The 21,418-nt window shown below is 51.9% G+C and overlaps 1 protein-coding gene across 1 annotated transcript in view; it reads right to left on the minus strand.

The window, feature by feature from the left end:
• ABAT (4-aminobutyrate aminotransferase) overlaps positions 1-1,568 on the minus strand; it is a gene marked incomplete at its 5' end in the record, with an annotated part of 47,737 nt that extends 46,169 nt beyond the window's left edge. Inside the window, 1 exon segment of the mRNA NM_214263.1 lies at positions 1,452-1,568. Within this exon segment, the coding sequence (NP_999428.1) occupies positions 1,452-1,521 (70 nt within the window).

Below are 21,418 nucleotides of genomic sequence, written 5' to 3' on the forward strand. Positions count from 1 at the left end.
TACGTTCTTTCTATAAAACCTAGTGGGTGCTCGACTGCAATGGTTCCTTCCGGTGCAATGACTCCCGCTTCTACTGGGCACACAGCACACCTGCATCATCTAGGGTTTAGTTTCCCCGGAATTACGGGTAAGCCTCAATAGGCTGCTCCTAGAATTCTAAGAGAATAAAACAAAAGCAAACCTCAAAACCTACGGATAACTCCTCAAGGCCGTCAAGGTCAAGAAAGGGGAAAACTGAGAAAGAGATGAGCGGAGAAGGCTCCGGGTGAGACACCAAGGTCGGTTCCTTGGCTGTGACAACTGCATCCTGGTGACCTAAGATGCCAACACTGGGGAACACTGGGTGAGGCCTGGGTCTCTTTGTGCTCTCTTTGTAATTTCCCTGTGTATCTAAAATAGTCCAAAAGTAAATGTGTATTTAAAAAACGAAACCTGTGGGAGAAGAGGGAACATTCCCGCTTCTTAGCCCGCCCAGGATATAAACACCTGCAACGTCCACCTTGCAAACCAGGGCCTCGGCAGACAATTTGTTTTCAGAAGGCAGATGGGACCAACAATTAGGAGGACATGTGGTGACAACATGCACGGGGCTCAGGAAAGTGGGGACAGCCTGGGGGTAAAGGAGTCTAAAGGAGGCTACAGGGAGCCTCCCTCCCCCAGAGCCTCCCTCCCCCAGAGCGGCTCAGAGGTAGGCTGGGAGGCACGCAGAGGAGAGAAGATGATAACGCAGTGTCTGGAGCCCCATTCAGAGAAGCAGAGTCATACAAGGGGCTTCATGACTCTGCTTCTCTGAGCCTCAGTTTTTTCAGCTGTCAAGTGGGACTTACTCGAGCCCTCCTCGTGCGACCCTAGGGAGGGAGGCCTCCTGCGATCTCGCAGGCAAGGTGCTCACTTGGCCGAGCTGCCTGAACCAGAGGCAGAGAGAGAGGGAGGCATCCGAGAGACGGCGCTGTGGGCAGAATGAGCCGGAGCTGCTGGCCGGCAGCTGGGGGTAAGTGGAGGTGAGCAGCGGGCAGTGCCGGGTGGGACCTTCCTGGGGTGGGGCCTCCTGCCCTGTGCCCTTGAAGCTCAAGTTGAACTACAAGGACTTTTGTCATGTTCTTATTTCTTGGCAGTAAACCCAGCTCTGTTTCCCGCAACAGTCCCTGCCGGGGATGGCCTGGGCCCTTCTGGCTCCCGGGGCCACCAGCTCCGTGCAACCAGAGTGGTTCCAGGAGGCATCAGCTCCCTGCCCAGTGCAGAGCTGTCCCCCTGGGGACAGGAGCACAACATGGAGATGGGAGGGGTGGCCATGGGGACAGTTTTTATGGGGGCGGGTGGGACAGCGGCACTGGCTGGCGGGTCCCTTTATCCCTAGGGAGTCTTCTGGACGCCAAATCCCCAGTCTGGACGGTGTCTCCCACTAGTACAGTTCTTGCCAAGACACCCTCCGCCCCGTCCCCCAGGCTTACCGGGCACCAGCAGGCGGTGGTTGTGGCGGAAGCTGCAGGCCAGCCTCCGGGTGAGCAACACGGAAGCCATGGTCTCCTCTGTCGCCAGCAGAGCCCCTCCTCACACGCTGCTGCCCTGAGAGAAACCGGAAACGCAGAGTCAGGCCAACAAAGACCACGCCCCTGATGGGCAAGTCTCCACGCCCCACCACTTCCCCACAAAGTGGGGGGTTTTCTAATATAAAATCCTTGGGAGTTCCCGTTGTGGCTCAGAGGTAATGAACCTGACTAGTGTCCATAAGGACGCAGGTTCAACGCCTGGGTTCCCTCAGTGGATTAAGGATCCAGCATTGCCGTGGGCTGTGGTGTAGGTCGTGGCTCGGATCTGGCATGGCTGTGGCTATGGTGTAGACCGGCAGCTGCAACTCCCATTCGACCCCTAGCCTGGGAACCTCCATATGCCACAGGTGCAGCCCTAAAACCAAAAAAAATTAAAAAAATAATAATATCAAATCTTTTTGCTTTCACACAGAATATAGACTTTAAATGAAAGCCTGTGCACTCGTGTTTTCATTCGACCTTGCAGCCAGGTAGGAATGTTATGCCCATTTTCTAGATGGAACAACAGAGATCGGAGTTGGCTTTGAGGTGAGCTGCAGGTGAGCTGACAGGCTCAGGGCATTGTCCACCTGGGACGAGCAAGGCAGGCCTGTGCTCTGCGAACGGAGGAAACCTCAGAGTGGACGTCATGGGGAAGCCAGGAGCTCCCTCAGCCCTGTTCCCATTCGGAATATTGGCGGTTGGGCTTCTGGGAATCCTGCAGACCCAAAGGAGTGGCCCATTTTGTGGGGTGTACTTCTCCAGCCCCTTCAACCACCCTGGGTTTGGACTGAAAAGATTCCAGGGGCAGGCCCACTGTGCTCAGCAGGTTAAGAATCTGACTAGTAGTACCCCTGGCCTTGCTCAGTGGGTTAAGAATCCAACTGCAGTGGCTCAGGTCATTGTGGAGTTGCCGCTTTGATCCCCTGGCCCAGAACTTCCATATACTGCAGGTGCAGCCATTAAAAAAAAAAAAGAAAAAAGAAAAACCTACAACAATGCTATGTGGCCCCGATTTTGTGTGTGCGCGTGTGCTTTTTAGGGCCGCACCTGAGGCATATGGAATTTTCCAGGCTAGGGGTTGAACTGGAGCTATAGCTGCTGGCCTACACCTCAGCCACACTAATGCGGGATCCAAACCATGTCTGTGGCCTACACCACAGCCTACGGCTATGTGGGATCCCCAACCCGCTGAGCGAGGCCAGGGATCAAAACCGCATCCTCGTGGATACTAGTCAGATTTCGTTTCTGCTGAGCCAGAACAGGAACTCCCTGTTAAATTTATTTTTTTTGGCTGTGCCTACAAAGGTTCCAAGGCCAGGGGTTGAACCTGTGCCACAGCAACCAGAGCCACAGCAGTGACAGTGGCGTATATCCTTCACCTGCTAAGCCACCAGGGAACTCCCTGTGGTCCCCTTTTGACAGATAAGAAAAGAGGCACAGAGAGACTAATGGTGATATGAAAACAGAACTCAGCCGTCTGACGCCAGAGTCAGCAAACATCAGCATCCATCATTCTCAGAAACTGCCCCCTCTGTCTACAAGGGTGCAGACCCAGCAGTTGTGTCTGTTCCGAGTGACCCAGCCCCATCGGCCACAGATGACTGGACCTGCTGGGCCAGAGTCCTGGGAGTTGTGGGGCCTGTCACTTTCTATCTTGTGAGGGGAGCCAGCATTCAAACAGGGTCTTTTGATGGAGAGGAATGTGGCCTATGCACCAGACAGAAGCAGCCAGAGGAGAGAGACAGGGTTGGGGGGGGTGGTCCTGGATTGGGGGTCCTTCCTGGCTCCATCTCAAGCCTGCAGCTCAGCTTGGCCGTGAGTGTAGCATTTGGGGGGGGGGGATCAGAACCCTCCCTGGGGGGAGGGGAGTGAGTGGGTGGGGGCAGGGCAGAGCTGGGAGTGTGAGGCTCAGAGAGGTCCCTTCACAGTATTAGGACGAGGAGGGAAGGGTTTCCATTCTAATGGCGCCTTGGTAAGAACGTCCAGAAAGCTCCCCGCTCTCCCCCTTTTTTTTTGGCTTGCTTGCATTACTCAGAGTGGGTTTCTGTTGCTTGCAAACAGAATCCTAGCGAATAGCACAGTTCGAGCCTCAGAGCCCCACGTCTTGGGAGTGCCCTGGGAGTGCCAGTGCCTCTTGTATCCAGCACTGTAGGTGGAGCAAGGCCCTGATGGGAAGCAAGGGTAAAGGCTTCTGGGCCAGCAAACCTTCTCTCCCCTCGGGGGAGGGGGGTTCCTCCAGGGTGGGAGGCACTGTTCTGAAGGGTATTTTGCCCTTCAATCCGCTCAACCCCCCATCGCGTAGGGGATCTCCCCCTTTCAGAGACAGGAGATAGAAGCTCGGGGTGGCAGGGGCGGGTATGGTATTGGGCCTTGGTCATAGGATTGCCTGGGACTCTCTGGTCCCAAACCCTCACTTTTTCTCATGACAACATCGAAGAATTCCGTGGATGACAAAACACCCAACTGTAGAAGCAACTGGGCTTGATGAATACAAATGATCTACTCAGAGAGGAAAGTTCGTGGCTTTTCACCAGAGAAAATATCATGGAGCAAAGCCTGCGCTTGGAAAGTGTGACCATAAATTAACCGAGAAACCATATCCTTTCCTTGATAACTCAGTGGCTTTTTTGATCTGTTCCAGAAGAGCCAACTCAATGTGAGCCTTTTAATTTAGCAGCACCTTTAACTAGTTAGTGAGAACGGTTGCTGTCTCTCATTTAAAACCATTTGTCTCAAACAGGAGCACTTAAGACTCCACGCAATTCAATTTCCATGAGACATGTTTTTGAAAAGGCGAGAATCTCAGAGAGCGCCAATATTACCATTTGAATGCTCTGCAAGAGTAAAAGTCACACCCGAACACTTTCAATTGTAAAATGTCACATTGGGAAATATAGCTCGTGGTGACATTTCAGTGGCCTGCAGTGGAAACTGACCTTATAACGAACCTTGATCTCCAGAGACATTAATTCTTAGCGCCATATATGTCCAACAATCAGAAGAGGGAGTGTCATGCATTTGCTTTCTCTGGCCAACGAATTCCATCAACAAAATGAATTAGGCACCTGTTTCAGGCCAGGCACTGCATTCTTTAGACAGAGGAGAAAACAGAGATGGATAACAGAGCTTCTTTCTGAAGCTCGTTAGTGTCGGAAGAATGAAGGGGGGAAAATGGGAGAATTTAATGTAGTAGCTGCTTTACCCATCATGTCAATAAATTCTGAAAATAACCTGGCAAGACATGTACGTGGAAATCTTTCTAATTTACTGCCAATGACAATTCTGTATAAAGACGGAATGAGATCCTGACTTTTGCTGGCAGAAGCAAGGTGCCAGAGGAAGAGAGAAATTAATTCGGGGGTGGGGGGTTGTGACGTCATTGGGGGGCGTCACCCGAGCTGCACCTTGAAAGGCTGCAAGATTTTCAGAAGCCACAGGGGAGGTAAGGCCTGAGCAAATGCTGGGAGTGTGAAAGGATGTGGAATGGCCAGGGATTCGGGCATGAACTCAGAGCAGCGGAAGGGACGATGAGGGGCAGGATCCACCGATCATGAGAGCGAACCCTCTGGAGACCCTCCCAAGGAGGGAGGAGGGTGCCAGCTGCTCTAATCTGATCCACAAGGATCCTGTTCAGCCAAGTCCCAGAGGGCAGGGAGGGACCAGATACTTGGCTGGGGTCGTTGCTGAGCTGGGGAGGGGGGCTTCCTAGGGTGAGCTGAGAGGAGGGCACCAACGATGGTGGGAGTTGATGCGGAGGAAGAAGCTAAGGACCAGCTCCTAACGCCCCAGCTTTAGAGCTAGTGTGGCCTTGAAGAACTATGGGCTCCTTCGCAGGGATGGACCTAGAAACTCTGATACTAAGTGAAGTTAGTCAGTGAAAGACAAACATCACATGGTATCACTAATACAGAGAATCTAAAAAAAAAAAAAGGCTACAAATGAACTTATTTGCAGAACAGAAACAGAATCACAGACTGTGAAAACCTTCTGGTTACCAAAGGGGACAGGTGGGGGGTGTTGGGAGGGATGGACTGGGGGTTTGGGACTGGCACATGCACACGGAGGTCTATGGAACGACTGGCCAATGTGGACCTGCTGTAGAGCACAGGGAACTCTATGCAATCTTCTGTGATAACCTCTGTGGGAAAAGAATCTGAAAGAGAATGGATGTGTGTATACATATTAAACGAATCGCTTTGTCGTATAGTAGATTCATTGCAACCTTGTCAACCAACTATAGGTCAATAAAACTTGATTGTGTGTGCCTGTTTAAAAAAAAAAAAAAGATTTATGGGCTCCTCAAAAGGTGAAATACAGAATTACCATTTGGCCCGAGCATTTCCGCTAAGTATATACCCAAGAAACTTGGAAACAGGAACAAACACATGAAGACGCATATTCACAGCCGCACGACTCACAATCACCAAAAAGTAGAAGCCTCCGCAACGTCCATGGATGGAGGAGCATATGAACATGCTGGGGTCTGTCCCTCCACCAGAGCATTATTCAAATATTAGAAAAAGGAAAGAAGCACGGACACATGTTGCAACGTGGATGAGCCTCGAAAACATTATGGTAAGTGCAAGGATCCAGACATAAAAGGACACAGATTGGAAGAGTCTGTTGATATATGAAACTTCAGATAAGTAAACCCAAAGACAAAGAAAGCAGAGCAGGGCTGGCCAGAGGTTGGGACGAGACCATGGGGGGCGTGATTGTTTAAGGGATGCGGGTTTCCATGGGGGGGGGGGGGAGTTCTGGAACCAGACAGTGGTGATGGTTGCCCAATGTGGTCTGTGCATGAAAAGGCACTGAAGTGTTCACTTAAAACGGCGGACAGTTACCTTTGTTACATGAATTTGACCTCGGTAAAAAAGAGAACTGTCCAGTGACCTCTCCTCTTTGACAGAGGAGAGAAAGGGCAAGCGAAGGGTTAGAGAGGAATGACCCACTCTGATCACAGAGGCCGCATCTGAATTCCTGCCACTACGGGCTGTGTGAGCCCAAGTTTTCGTTTGACCTTGGGGTTGAAACTGGCTGCTTCATTCATTCACTCAGGAGATGTCCCCATGCCCCCGTGATACTCCAGGCACCGCGTGTAGGCACTCTGATGAAATGCTGAACAAGACTCAGATGAAAAAGAGCCGTGTAACTTGGTCCCCATGCTGTACAGTGGGAAATAAATAAATTAAAAAAAAAAAAAAAAAAAAAGCCGTGATTGGAGTTCCTGTGATGGCTCAGCGTTAACGAACCCAACTAGTATCCAGGAGGATGCAGGTTCAATCCCTGGCCTTGCTCAGTGGGTTAAGGGTCCAGCGTTGCCATGCGCTGTTAGGTCGCAGACACAGCTGGGATCCCAGATCCTGCATTGCTGTGGCTGTGGTGTAGGCCAGCAGCTGCAGCTCCCATTCCACCCCTAGCCTGGGAACTTCCATATGCCTTGAGTGCAGCCCTAAAAACACACACACACACACACACACACACACACACACACACCCAAAAGATGTGCACCCTAACAGACAGTACAAATATGCATGCTGTGCACGGAGCTGGCATCCAGCCTGGGCTTCAGGCTATAAAGCTTGGGTCAAAACCATCACCCTGTCTCTCTTAGGGAATTTTCTCACAGTGGGGTCAACGAAAACTCTCTGAGCCTCAGTTTTCTTATTTGTGAAAAGGGGAGTGTGCTGTCCGTCCAGGGAATTAGATCATGGATGTAAACGGCCTGGCAATCACTGGCGGTCAGACTTTGGAGTGACTCTGCTCCCGAACTGCTCCTCTCATTCACATTCTCTGCTGCTGATGCAGCCGTGGATTCCAGACCTCTGCTGTCTGAGATTCCTGGAGGTTTCTGGGGTCACTGAGGAGAGGGGCCAGGAGACAGGCAGACTCTCCCTGTGGACTTGCTCTGGGGCTCCTCTGGGGCAAGCTGGCCACAAGGGAGGCTCCCTTCCCCTGCAGAGGGCTGGGTGCCCAGGGGTCTTGCTGGGGGCCAGTCCTAAAGGGCTCTGGTGCAAGCTGCCCCGCCTTTGGCCTGGAGGAGCAAAGGCATCCTGGGGTGGGGGTTTCAAGGCTCTCGCTCTCTCTCTCTGGCTCTCCTATCTGTCTTCTAATTGGTCTCTGATTTTTTTTTTTTTTTTTTTTTTTTTGTCTTTTTAAGGTCTCACTTGCAGCATGTGGAGGTTCCTAGGCTGGGGTGGAATCGCTGGCCTATACCACAGCCACAGCAACATCAGGTCCAAGCCCATCTGTGACATACACCACAGCTCATGGTAATGCCAGATCCTTAACCCAAGGCCAGGGATCATGCTCATGTCCTCGTGGATACTAGTTGGGTACATTACCACTGGACGAGCCACACTGGGAACTCAGATCTCTGATTTTTTAAAAGGATAACTCATCTCACATCACTCTTCTGCCTAAAACCCTCTGGTCACACTTAGAAAGATGCCAACCCCGAGAGGGTGGGGATTGAGTTTTTCCTGTTCACCAGGTACTCAAAGCTCTCAGCACAGCTCCTGCACTCAACGCATCTCAGCTGGGACAGGGGGACAGTCACCTGCTCCTTTTAAGGTAGACCTGAGGACTCATAGTTAAAATTAGTGAGCGGGTCTGAAGTTTGCATTAAAACAACAATTTGCCAACACCCCCCTCCTCTCAATCTGAAGTCCCCGTGTCACTAGCTGTCCACCATAGCCCTCGCGTGGCTCAGGAACCAAAGCCACATCCCGCTCCTGCCTCAATTTCCTCAACCGTAAAATGTGGGTGTTGGACGGCATTGTTTCCAAGGCCCCTTCTGACCCTGAGAAGCATCTGGCGAGCAGTTTACTGAGAAGCCCCTGCAGCACAGCTTCCCACCCCCAGTCCTACCCCAGCAGTGGGACCCGCATCGCCCTGCCAAGATCTCTGCAACCTGCAGCACATCTGGAAAAAGGAGCGGTGGCTTGAGGGATGCTGGGTCGGAGGGGGAGCTTTCGGAGCACTGGTACACGCGAGGCTTGGGGCCAAGAAATCCCAGACTCATGGAACCCGGGCTGGCTACTGGCGCCCCAGTCCCTGAAATCCCGTGTGCCCCTGCGTTTTCCAAACCTCTTCACAGCACAGTACTTCTTGCTCACATTCATCATCTCCTATAACATGTAATCACTTACTGTACTGCTTCTCTTTGTCTTTTGCTTTTTTAGGGCTGCACCTGTGGCATATGGAGGTTCCCAGGCTAGGGGTTAAGTTGGAGCTGCAGCTGCTGGCCTACATCACAGCCACAGCAACGCCAGATCCAAGCCACATCCTCGACCTATGCTGCACCTTGTGGCAATGCTGGATCCTTAACTCACTAAGGAAGGCCAGGGATCAAACCCACATCCTCATAGACACTAGTTGGGTTCTTAACCTGCTGAGCCCCAGTGGGAACTCCTTAATGTATTTCTTGAAATCACCTTGCTCTTTAACATTTATGAAATTCTTTTCCTGCAGCCCTTACGAGTCACGCCCCAGCCCCTGTCCCTGAAAGTTTCATTTGCTGCAAACAAAGGTGACCGGGGAAAGCAGGTAGTAAAACCAAGGCAGGCTGTTCCTTTAAAAGCTGGATAAGGTTGGGGCTGGCGTCTGGCAGCTATTAGACAGCTGTTAAAGGCGGGCCAGCCATCAGACAGGAAATTTTCTCCTTGACGAGATCAGAACCAAAAGAGAAATTTCAATCACTCAATCAATGAAATAGAATAGGAACCATCGGGGTACACGGCCAAGGGGAATGGTCTTTGTTTCAGACACGGAGCACCTACCACAAATGCTGTTTCTTACTGTGTGGTTCAGTGGAAACAAGCTGAAACCCTGGTCTCTCCAGATATGGGAGCCCAAGTTCCGCCCGCCACTCCCTAGCCCCTTTCCTTTAATTAAAATGCTAATTAGTTCTCTCGGCTCCCTCTTATCTGCCGGGTGCATTTGGAGGGTGGGTTGGGCTGGGTGAAGGGAATGTTTAAATCAATACGGTGGAAGGAATTCAGGGGAAAGGGCAAAAAAAAAAAAAAAAAAAAAAACTTCCTATTTGCTCTGGAGGGAGAATAAACGTCAAAGAGCTGGCTGTTCACCGCTCACCTGCTCTGGATGGACCTTCCGTGTCACTTCAGGATCTGCCTTGGATGACAGGCTCGGAGGTCAAGGTCTAGAGCGCTCCACCCGCACGGATGTGACCTGGGCCTTGGTGAAGTTCCCCAGGCAGGGTTAGAACCACCTTCCTAAGGTTGGATGGTGGACCCTGTGCTGGATCCAGGTCTGCGGAGCACCCAGATCCATGGGAATGCTTTCCCATGTTGAAAGTTAAACATCCCAGGAGTTCTCCGGGTTAAGGATTAAGGATCGGCATTGTCACTGCAGAGGCTTGGGTCACTGCCAGGGTGTGGGTTCGATCCCTGGCCCAGGAACTTCTACATGCTGTGGGCGTGGGCAACCAAACTGAACAGCCCAGAAATGAAAAAGAAGGGAAAGAGAAGACTAGGGTGGGGCCTTAGGGAGATGGTGTGCAGGACAGCCTCTTTTGCCTACTGTGTGACCTTGGGCAATGTAAGGAATCTCTCTGTGCCTCAGCTTCCCCCTCTGTACAGTGGGGCAACACCAACTGCACCTAACTCATGGACTAGCAGAGGGCGAACGTGGGACAGTCCCTGCTGTACCCCCTGCCCCAGAGCAATCACCGAATAAACAGTAAATACTCTGTGAATGCCCTGCCCTATCAAGGTGGGCTCATATCTCCACTGTGCTGCCTCCCAGGCCCCGTGAACACAAAGGCTTTGCATGTGTCACTGGCTAGAGCTGGATCCCGTGGGCCTCCCTGGGGCCCCAAAGATGCTCTTTCTCATTCTCCTATATGCTCTTGAGTCTGAGACAAAAGCGCTGGCAGAGGCTGGGGACATTCCTTTCCTGTCTGCAGCCCTAGCCGGTGGCTTTTCTGCAGGCTCAGTGGGACACAATGACACCCTCAGCTAAGTGGGCCTCCATTGTCAAGGCTGGGGGTCGCCATGGCAACCAATAAAGCCAGAGCCCTGGCCGTTGCAGATGGTTAGCAGGGCCTCATTCACGGGCTGTAATGGTGGCCTTGGGACAGAAGGTTTTATCTCAGAGCTGGCTCTCCTCCTCCACCCCCTGCCACCACCCCACCCCACCCCCACCCCCACCCCTCCACTTTGTTTGCAAAAACGAACCTTGGCCCCCCTCCCTCCTCGAATTCATGATTTCCTAACCTGCCTCATGGAGTGTCACACAATCGTCAGGGGCTTGTACAAGGAGAGAGGAATACTGTTTTTGGAAGCAGACAAGTGTCGACGCCTAAGATGGACTGAGGGTGCATTTGAGAAAGTAACACAAGCCAGAATTTGGGTCCAAATGTGCTGTCTATCGGCTTGACGCCTCTGGGAAATTGCTCAGCTCCCCAAGGCTCAGTTTCCTTGTCTGAAAAATGGGGAGAATAAAACCTACCCATGTGGTTGAGAGGCATAGAATTTGGTTCTGGCCGCCTGAAGCCTGCGCGAGGCTGTGGACGGGGACACTCCTCCCAGGCCATGTGTGTTCTCAGTTTCCAAAGAACCCTCGATCTTCGAGGGAAGGCATTTCTTGTACAGCCTCAAGTGCTGTGAGCTTGAGGCTGAAGGTCCCGCTTCCAGGAGACAGAAGCTGGTCTGCCCCAGCCTCTCCCATCCTCAGGCTTCTGCCTCCAGGTTCACCTGCCCACCAGGCTCCATTAGGAAGGATGCGGTGAACGTAAGCCTCACACGCAGGGGGCAAGAACACCGCGTCGCCGGAACAGAGCAAAGGGAGAAAAGAACAGATATGCCTCAAATCCAAGCCCTCCGAACGGAAGAGACGGAGGCTCTGTGCTGGGGGCAGGAAATGTGTAGAAAGATGCAAACGGCTGGGCTAGCTTGGATTTCCCACCCTACAAGGGAGCAGGAGCGAGAGAACAGAAACTGCGTTGGGAAGGGTGCTTGTACCAGAGCTGCAGAAGCTGACCCAGGCCCACACACAGGCGTCTGTTGGCTCAGCCTCACCAGTGTTAACGGGGCGCCTGTAATGAGTCTGCCTGCAGGTCCCTGCAGAGCAGGCACATGCCCTGCTCTGTCCTCGGGACCCAGCGGTCCCACATGGGGAGGGGGGGCAGCCACAAACAGATAAGGTCACCCTGATGGGAGGACACATGCTTCGAAGAAACCACATCATTGTAAGGACTCCGGGAAGTGGGAAGTGCGAAGTATGCGAATACCACAGCAGTTAACAAACCAGGCCATTGATTTGCTTCTGAGTCAGCACCTTGGGCAACTTGGAAACACTTTTTTTTTTCTTTTTAGGGCCACAGGTGTGGCATATGGACGTTCCCAGGCTAGGGGTCCAATTGGAGCTACAGCTGCTGGCCCACACCACAGCCACAGTAATTCGGGATCCTTAGCCCACCGAGCGAGGCCGGGGATCGAATCCACATCTTCATGGATACAAGTCAGGTTTGTTTCCTCTGAGCCATGACAAGAACTCCTGGGAACACTTTTTTGGTGATGTGAGTTCCAGTGTGTGCCTGACGGCATTCCAACAGTCCCTTGGAAATAACTGCTCAGTAACTCAAAGGATCTTGCATTTAAGCGCAATGCGGGCTCTGCTACGATTCCGAGAATGAACGCTTACTGTGCCACATGTCACCCGCGCCATCTCACCTACTTCTGGAAGGCCAATACTCCTCTTCCCATCTTCCAGGTGAGGGAATAGGCACAGAGAGGTTCTGCCACTTGCATGAGGACACACAGCTGGAGCCGGGTTAGAACCAGGGCCAAGATCTGGGCATGAAACCTGGTCGGTGGTCACGGTCCTTACCCAGAAGCCTCATCCGTAACTGAGACCAATACACATCTCCTTTACGGGGACAAAACAACTCCACACCAACAGCTATCACTGTCTGCCGCCCTCCTGAAGGCCTGCATCTTGGCCACATACTCACTCCTAACCTCAGCCCACACCTGGCACTTTCCCTACACCCCAACTCCTTTTTTTTATGTTTTCTTTTAAAAAAATTATTTATTTATCTAATGGCCTCACCAGCAGCATATGGAAGTTCCCAGGCCAGGGACTGAATCCGAGCCACAGGTGCAGCTGCAACAACACTGGATCCTTAACCCGCTGCGCCAGGCCAGGGATCAAACCCGCGCTTCTGCAGTGACCCTGCAGTCGGATTCTTTTTTTTTTTTTTTTTTTTTTTTTTTTGTCTTTTTGCCATTTCTTGGGCTGCTCCCGCGGCATATGGAGGTTCCCAGGCTAGGGGTCGAATCGGAGCTGTGGCCACCGGCCTACGCCAGAGCCACAACAACGTGGGACCCGAGCCGCGTCTGCAACCTACACCACAGCTCACGGCAACGCCGGATCGTTAACCCACTGAGCAAGGGCAGGGACCGAACCCGCAACCTCATGGTTCCTAGTCGGATTCATTAACCACTGAGCCACGATGGGAACTCCTGCAGTCGGATTCTTAACACACTGCACCACAGGGGGAACCGCTACACCCCAACTCTAGTCCCACAGTCTCTTCCGAGGTGCAGAGGCTCAAATTCCACAAGGAGCCCTATCCCGCCCTATGGCATGTGAGGTCCTTGCGGTTGGAGAAGTGGCATCTTTACAACTCCACGGAACTCAGGACAGCTCCAGGTAACAGAATGCTTACTGGATGTTTTATACAGCAATGTGTGACACAGAATTTGCCTACCTTTTCTTTCTTCTCTTTTTGCTTTTTAGGGCTTCATCCACAGAATATAGAGGTTCCCAGGCTAGGGGGTCCAATGGGAGCCAATCCAGCCTACGCCACAGCCACAGCAGTGCAGGATCCGAGCCATGTCTGAGACCTACACCATAGCTCACAGCAACGCCGGATCCTTAACCCACTGAGCGAGGCCAGGGATGGAACCTGCAGCCTCATGGTTCCCAGATGGATTCGTTTCTGCTGCGCCATGACGGGAACTCCCGTTGCCTACATTTTCCTGCTTCCTCATTCTTCCAGGCAACTCTTTAAACATTTTGGTGCAGGACAGACATCGAAGGGGAGGGGGAGGTCCAAGGACAGAGTAAAGAAAAGGCCCCCGACTCATTGCCTTCGGAACCAATCAATCAAGCAGGCTCTTCCCTTGCTGCTGATGTAGCACCATGGCTGTCAATCCCATGACAGCCCTTCTGGGTGGGCCAGATCCTCAGGGCAGCCTTACTACCTGCTCGCCCCCCACCTGGCGGGTGTCTGAGACATTTGATGAAATCTGTCGGTTTAGGGAGTCTTCCCCCAGGACCGCGGAGGGCACACAGCTGAAGCCCCTGACCCTACGGCTCCCAACTCCTGGTTTGGCTTCTTTATAGATAGGAGTGGGGACCCAAGGACAAAACTTGGCACCAAAGAAAGAGCTGGAACATGAACTGGGGAGGAGGGCTGATCACAGATGCTGAGGATTACCAACGTGCAAGGCTGGAAAGCGTGTTACTTGAGTGCGAAACATGAACCGCTCCCCCGGGGCTTTGTCCACACACAGAATCACACATTCGGACTCAGTAACACTGGGAGGGAATGTAAGCCCGGCCACATCCTCCAGCCCACCCAGGGGTCCCCACACCCCCTCTCATCAGTAGCTGCTCTCCAACTTCCCTCCAGAAAAGGCCTCCACTTTATGGCTCTTTGATACTTTTAGGGAAACAAATTCCCTAAGGAACAAACACACATCTCTAAAAGGATACCTCGTGAGACACAAAACCCCCAGCCAACCTCCAGGCAAAAAGGGTTGCGGGAAAAGTTTGAAGGCTTTAAATGGAAACCATCTTATTTTTCCGCCTGGCACAGCTGACTCAGAGGCTCTCTCACTTGAATAGGCCTTGGCCCCCCGCTCCTCCCAGGATAAAGCCCAGCTGCTTGGCTGGGCACCTGTCCCCCAGGCCCCGTATGACACTGACCTGCACACACTCTGTTCTTTCCTGCCTCCAGGTCGTCACCCACAAGGTCATGTCTGTTGGAATGGCCTCTCTGCCCCTGACCCTCTGTGGATATTCCCTTAACTCTTGTTCACCTGCTCAGAGTGGCCATCTCCGGCCATCTACCCCAAGAAACCTTCCTGACTCTCGATTCAGGGTTAGATGCTACTTACCTCTATTTCTTCAGCAGTCATTCCTCTTTTTTCTCTTTTCTTTTCTTTTCTTTTTTTTTTTTTTTGACTTTTCAAGGCCACAGTCACAGCATATGGAAGTTCCCAGGCTAGGGGTCCAATCGGAGCTGTAGCCGCCAGCCTACACCACAGCCACAGCAACGCAGGATCCGAACCACATTTGCGACCTACACCACAGTTCATGGCAACACTGAATCTTTAACCCACTGGATGATGCCAGGGATCAAACCCATGTCCTCATGGATACTAATTATGTTTGTTACTGCTGAGCCACAATGGAACTGCCGCCTCCTGCCCCCCTTTTTATTTTATTTTTATTATTACTATTTTTTGCTATTTCTTGGGCCGCTCCTGCAGCATATGGAGGTTCCCAGGCTAGGGGTTGAATTGGAGCTGCAGCCACCGGCCTATGGCCTAGGCCAGAGCCACAGCAACGCAGGATCCGAGCCACGTCTGCGACCTACACCACAGCTCACGGCAATGCTGGATCGTTAACCCACTGAGCAAGGGCAGGGACCGAACCCGCAACCTCATAGTTCCTAGTCGGATTCGTTAACCACTGCGCCACGACGGAAACTCCTCCCCCCTTTTAAATATAAATTTTCAAACACACAAGACAAACTCGGCTATACCTACCACCTAGTTCCAACAGTCAACACTCTCATGTTTAGACAAGTCAGATTTTTTTTTTTGTCTTTTTAGGGCCACACCTGTGGCATATGGAGGTTCCCAGGCTAGGGGTCAAATCAGAGCCACAGCTGCCGGCCTACACCACAGTCATGGCCACGCCAGATCCGAGCCGCGTCTGTGATCTACACCACAGCTCTCAGCAACACTGGATCCTTAACCCACTGATCGAGGCCAGGGATCCAACCCCTTATGGTTCCTAGCTGGGTTCCTTTAACCACTGAGCCGTGACGGAAACGCCTTTTTTTTTTTTTTTCTCCTTTTTTTGGCTGTGGCAAGCAGCAGCTTGAAGTGGGATCTCAGTTCCCAGACCAGGGATATTTTTTTCAAGTAGAGTTGATTTCCAGTGTTGTGCCAATGTCTGCTGTACAGCACAGTGAGCCAGTCATACATACACATACACTCCTCTTATATTTTCTTCCATCATGTTCTATCCCAAGTGATTGACAGAGCTCCCTGGGCTGAACAGCAGGACCTCATTGCTTATCCATTCTAAATGGAATAGTTTGCATCTACTGACGCCCACCTCCCAGTCCATCCCACTCCCCCCGACCCCGGCAACCACAAGTCTGTTTCTTTTCTGTAGACAGGTTCATTTGTGCCACATTTAATTTTTTTTTTTTTATTTTTATTTTTTATTTTTTTTGTCTTTTTGCTATTTCTTGGGCCGCTCCCTCGGCATATGGAGGTTCCCAGGCTAGGGGTCCAATCGGAGCTATAGCCACCAGCCTACGCCAGAGCCATAGTAACGTGGGATCCGAGCCGCGTCTGCAACCTACACCACAGCTCACGGCAACGCCGGATCGTTAACCCACTGAGCAAGGGCAGGGACCGAACCCGCAACCTCATGGTTCCTAGTCGGATTCATTAACCACTGAGCCACGATGGGAACTCCTGCAGTCGGATTCTTAACACACTGCACCACAGGGGGAACCGCTACACCCCAACTCTAGTCCCACAGTCTCTTCCGAGGTGCAGAGGCTCAAATTCCACAAGGAGCCCTATCCCGCCCTATGGCATGTGAGGTCCTTGCGGTTGGAGAAGTGGCATCTTTACAACTCCACGGAACTCAGGACAGCTCCAGGTAACAGAATGCTTACTGGATGTTTTATACAGCAATGTGTGACACAGAATTTGCCTACCTTTTCTTTCTTCTCTTTTTGCTTTTTAGGGCTTCATCCACAGAATATAGAGGTTCCCAGGCTAGGGGGTCCAATGGGAGCCAATCCAGCCTACGCCACAGCCACAGCAGTGCAGGATCCGAGCCATGTCTGAGACCTACACCATAGCTCACAGCAACGCCGGATCCTTAACCCACTGAGCGAGGCCAGGGATGGAACCTGCAGCCTCATGGTTCCCAGATGGATTCGTTTCTGCTGCGCCATGACGGGAACTCCCGTTGCCTACATTTTCCTGCTTCCTCATTCTTCCAGGCAACTCTTTAAACATTTTGGTGCAGGACAGACATCGAAGGGGAGGGGGAGGTCCAAGAACAGAGTAAAGAAAAGGCCCCCGACTCATTGCCTTCGGAACCAATCAATCAAGCAGGCTCTTCCCTTGCTGCTGATGTAGCACCATGGCTGTCAATCCCATGACAGCCCTTCTGGGTGGGCCAGATCCTCAGGGCAGCCTTACTACCTGCTCGCCCCCCACCTGGCGGGTGTCTGAGACATTTGATGAAATCTGTCGGTTTAGGGAGTCTTCCCCCAGGACCGCGGAGGGCACACAGCTGAAGCCCCTGACCCTACGGCTCCCAACTCCTGGTTTGGCTTCTTTATAGATAGGAGTGGGGACCCAAGGACAAAACTTGGCACCAAAGAAAGAGCTGGAACATGAACTGGGGAGGAGGGCTGATCACAGATGCTGAGGATTACCAACGTGCAAGGCTGGAAAGCGTGTTACTTGAGTGCGAAACATGAACCGCTCCCCCGGGGCTTTGTCCACACACAGAATCACACATTCGGACTCAGTAACACTGGGAGGGAATGTAAGCCCGGCCACATCCTCCAGCCCACCCAGGGGTCCCCACACCCCCTCTCATCAGTAGCTGCTCTCCAACTTCCCTCCAGAAAAGGCCTCCACTTTATGGCTCTTTGATACTTTTAGGGAAACAAATTCCCTAAGGAACAAACACACATCTCTAAAAGGATACCTCGTGAGACACAAAACCCCCAGCCAACCTCCAGGCAAAAAGGGTTGCGGGAAAAGTTTGAAGGCTTTAAATGGAAACCATCTTATTTTTCCGCCTGGCACAGCTGACTCAGAGGCTCTCTCACTTGAATAGGCCTTGGCCCCCCGCTCCTCCCAGGATAAAGCCCAGCTGCTTGGCTGGGCACCTGTCCCCCAGGCCCCGTATGACACTGACCTGCACACACTCTGTTCTTTCCTGCCTCCAGGTCGTCACCCACAAGGTCATGTCTGTTGGAATGGCCTCTCTGCCCCTGACCCTCTGTGGATATTCCCTTAACTCTTGTTCACCTGCTCAGAGTGGCCATCTCCGGCCATCTACCCCAAGAAACCTTCCTGACTCTCGATTCAGGGTTAGATGCTACTTACCTCTATTTCTTCAGCAGTCATTCCTCTTTTTTCTCTTTTCTTTTCTTTTCTTTTTTTTTTTTTTGACTTTTCAAGGCCACAGTCACAGCATATGGAAGTTCCCAGGCTAGGGGTCCAATCGGAGCTGTAGCCGCCAGCCTACACCACAGCCACAGCAACGCAGGATCCGAACCACATTTGCGACCTACACCACAGTTCATGGCAACACTGAATCTTTAACCCACTGGATGATGCCAGGGATCAAACCCATGTCCTCATGGATACTAATTATGTTTGTTACTGCTGAGCCACAATGGAACTGCCGCCTCCTGCCCCCCTTTTTATTTTATTTTTATTATTACTATTTTTTGCTATTTCTTGGGCCGCTCCTGCAGCATATGGAGGTTCCCAGGCTAGGGGTTGAATTGGAGCTGCAGCCACCGGCCTATGGCCTAGGCCAGAGCCACAGCAACGCAGGATCCGAGCCACGTCTGCGACCTACACCACAGCTCACGGCAATGCTGGATCGTTAACCCACTGAGCAAGGGCAGGGACCGAACCCGCAACCTCATAGTTCCTAGTCGGATTCGTTAACCACTGCGCCACGACGGAAACTCCTCCCCCCTTTTAAATATAAATTTTCAAACACACAAGACAAACTCGGCTATACCTACCACCTAGTTCCAACAGTCAACACTCTCATGTTTAGACAAGTCAGATTTTTTTTTTTGTCTTTTTAGGGCCACACCTGTGGCATATGGAGGTTCCCAGGCTAGGGGTCAAATCAGAGCCACAGCTGCCGGCCTACACCACAGTCATGGCCACGCCAGATCCGAGCCGCGTCTGTGATCTACACCACAGCTCTCAGCAACACTGGATCCTTAACCCACTGATCGAGGCCAGGGATCCAACCCCTTATGGTTCCTAGCTGGGTTCCTTTAACCACTGAGCCGTGACGGAAACGCCTTTTTTTTTTTTTTCTCCTTTTTTTGGCTGTGGCAAGCAGCAGCTTGAAGTGGGATCTCAGTTCCCAGACCAGGGATATTTTTTTCAAGTAGAGTTGATTTCCAGTGTTGTGCCAATGTCTGCTGTACAGCACAGTGAGCCAGTCATACATACACATACACTCCTCTTATATTTTCTTCCATCATGTTCTATCCCAAGTGATTGACAGAGCTCCCTGGGCTGAACAGCAGGACCTCATTGCTTATCCATTCTAAATGGAATAGTTTGCATCTACTGACGCCCACCTCCCAGTCCATCCCACTCCCCCCGACCCCGGCAACCACAAGTCTGTTTCTTTTCTGTAGACAGGTTCATTTGTGCCACATTTAATTTTTTTTTTTTATTTTTATTTTTTATTTTTTTTGTCTTTTTGCTATTTCTTGGGCCGCTCCCTCGGCATATGGAGGTTCCCAGGCTAGGGGTCCAATCGGAGCTATAGCCACCAGCCTACGCCAGAGCCATAGTAACGTGGGATCCGAGCCGCGTCTGCAACCTACACCACAGCTCACGGCAACGCCGGATCGTTAACCCACTGAGCAAGGGCAGGGACCGAACCCGCAACCTCATGGTTCCTAGTCGGATTCATTAACCACTGAGCCACGATGGGAACTCCTGCAGTCGGATTCTTAACACACTGCACCACAGGGGGAACCGCTACACCCCAACTCTAGTCCCACAGTCTCTTCCGAGGTGCAGAGGCTCAAATTCCACAAGGAGCCCTATCCCGCCCTATGGCATGTGAGGTCCTTGCGGTTGGAGAAGTGGCATCTTTACAACTCCACGGAACTCAGGACAGCTCCAGGTAACAGAATGCTTACTGGATGTTTTATACAGCAATGTGTGACACAGAATTTGCCTACCTTTTCTTTCTTCTCTTTTTGCTTTTTAGGGCTTCATCCACAGAATATAGAGGTTCCCAGGCTAGGGGGTCCAATGGGAGCCAATCCAGCCTACGCCACAGCCACAGCAGTGCAGGATCCGAGCCATGTCTGAGACCTACACCATAGCTCACAGCAACGCCGGATCCTTAACCCACTGAGCGAGGCCAGGGATGGAACCTGCAGCCTCATGGTTCCCAGATGGATTCGTTTCTGCTGCGCCATGACGGGAACTCCCGTTGCCTACATTTTCCTGCTTCCTCATTCTTCCAGGCAACTCTTTAAACATTTTGGTGCAGGACAGACATCGAAGGGGAGGGGGAGGTCCAAGAACAGAGTAAAGAAAAGGCCCCCGACTCATTGCCTTCGGAACCAATCAATCAAGCAGGCTCTTCCCTTGCTGCTGATGTAGCACCATGGCTGTCAATCCCATGACAGCCCTTCTGGGTGGGCCAGATCCTCAGGGCAGCCTTACTACCTGCTCGCCCCCCACCTGGCGGGTGTCTGAGACATTTGATGAAATCTGTCGGTTTAGGGAGTCTTCCCCCAGGACCGCGGAGGGCACACAGCTGAAGCCCCTGACCCTACGGCTCCCAACTCCTGGTTTGGCTTCTTTATAGATAGGAGTGGGGACCCAAGGACAAAACTTGGCACCAAAGAAAGAGCTGGAACATGAACTGGGGAGGAGGGCTGATCACAGATGCTGAGGATTACCAACGTGCAAGGCTGGAAAGCGTGTTACTTGAGTGCGAAACATGAACCGCTCCCCCGGGGCTTTGTCCACACACAGAATCACACATTCGGACTCAGTAACACTGGGAGGGAATGTAAGCCCGGCCACATCCTCCAGCCCACCCAGGGGTCCCCACACCCCCTCTCATCAGTAGCTGCTCTCCAACTTCCCTCCAGAAAAGGCCTCCACTTTATGGCTCTTTGATACTTTTAGGGAAACAAATTCCCTAAGGAACAAACACACATCTCTAAAAGGATACCTCGTGAGACACAAAACCCCCAGCCAACCTCCAGGCAAAAAGGGTTGCGGGAAAAGTTTGAAGGCTTTAAATGGAAACCATCTTATTTTTCCGCCTGGCACAGCTGACTCAGAGGCTCTCTCACTTGAATAGGCCTTGGCCCCCCGCTCCTCCCAGGATAAAGCCCAGCTGCTTGGCTGGGCACCTGTCCCCCAGGCCCCGTATGACACTGACCTGCACACACTCTGTTCTTTCCTGCCTCCAGGTCGTCACCCACAAGGTCATGTCTGTTGGAATGGCCTCTCTGCCCCTGACCCTCTGTGGATATTCCCTTAACTCTTGTTCACCTGCTCAGAGTGGCCATCTCCGGCCATCTACCCCAAGAAACCTTCCTGACTCTCGATTCAGGGTTAGATGCTACTTACCTCTATTTCTTCAGCAGTCATTCCTCTTTTTTCTCTTTTCTTTTCTTTTCTTTTTTTTTTTTTTGACTTTTCAAGGCCACAGTCACAGCATATGGAAGTTCCCAGGCTAGGGGTCCAATCGGAGCTGTAGCCGCCAGCCTACACCACAGCCACAGCAACGCAGGATCCGAACCACATTTGCGACCTACACCACAGTTCATGGCAACACTGAATCTTTAA

Source organism: Sus scrofa, chromosome 3 (assembly GCF_000003025.6).
Source record: "Sus scrofa isolate TJ Tabasco breed Duroc chromosome 3, Sscrofa11.1, whole genome shotgun sequence".
NCBI classification, from domain to species: Eukaryota; Metazoa; Chordata; class Mammalia; order Artiodactyla; family Suidae; genus Sus; species Sus scrofa.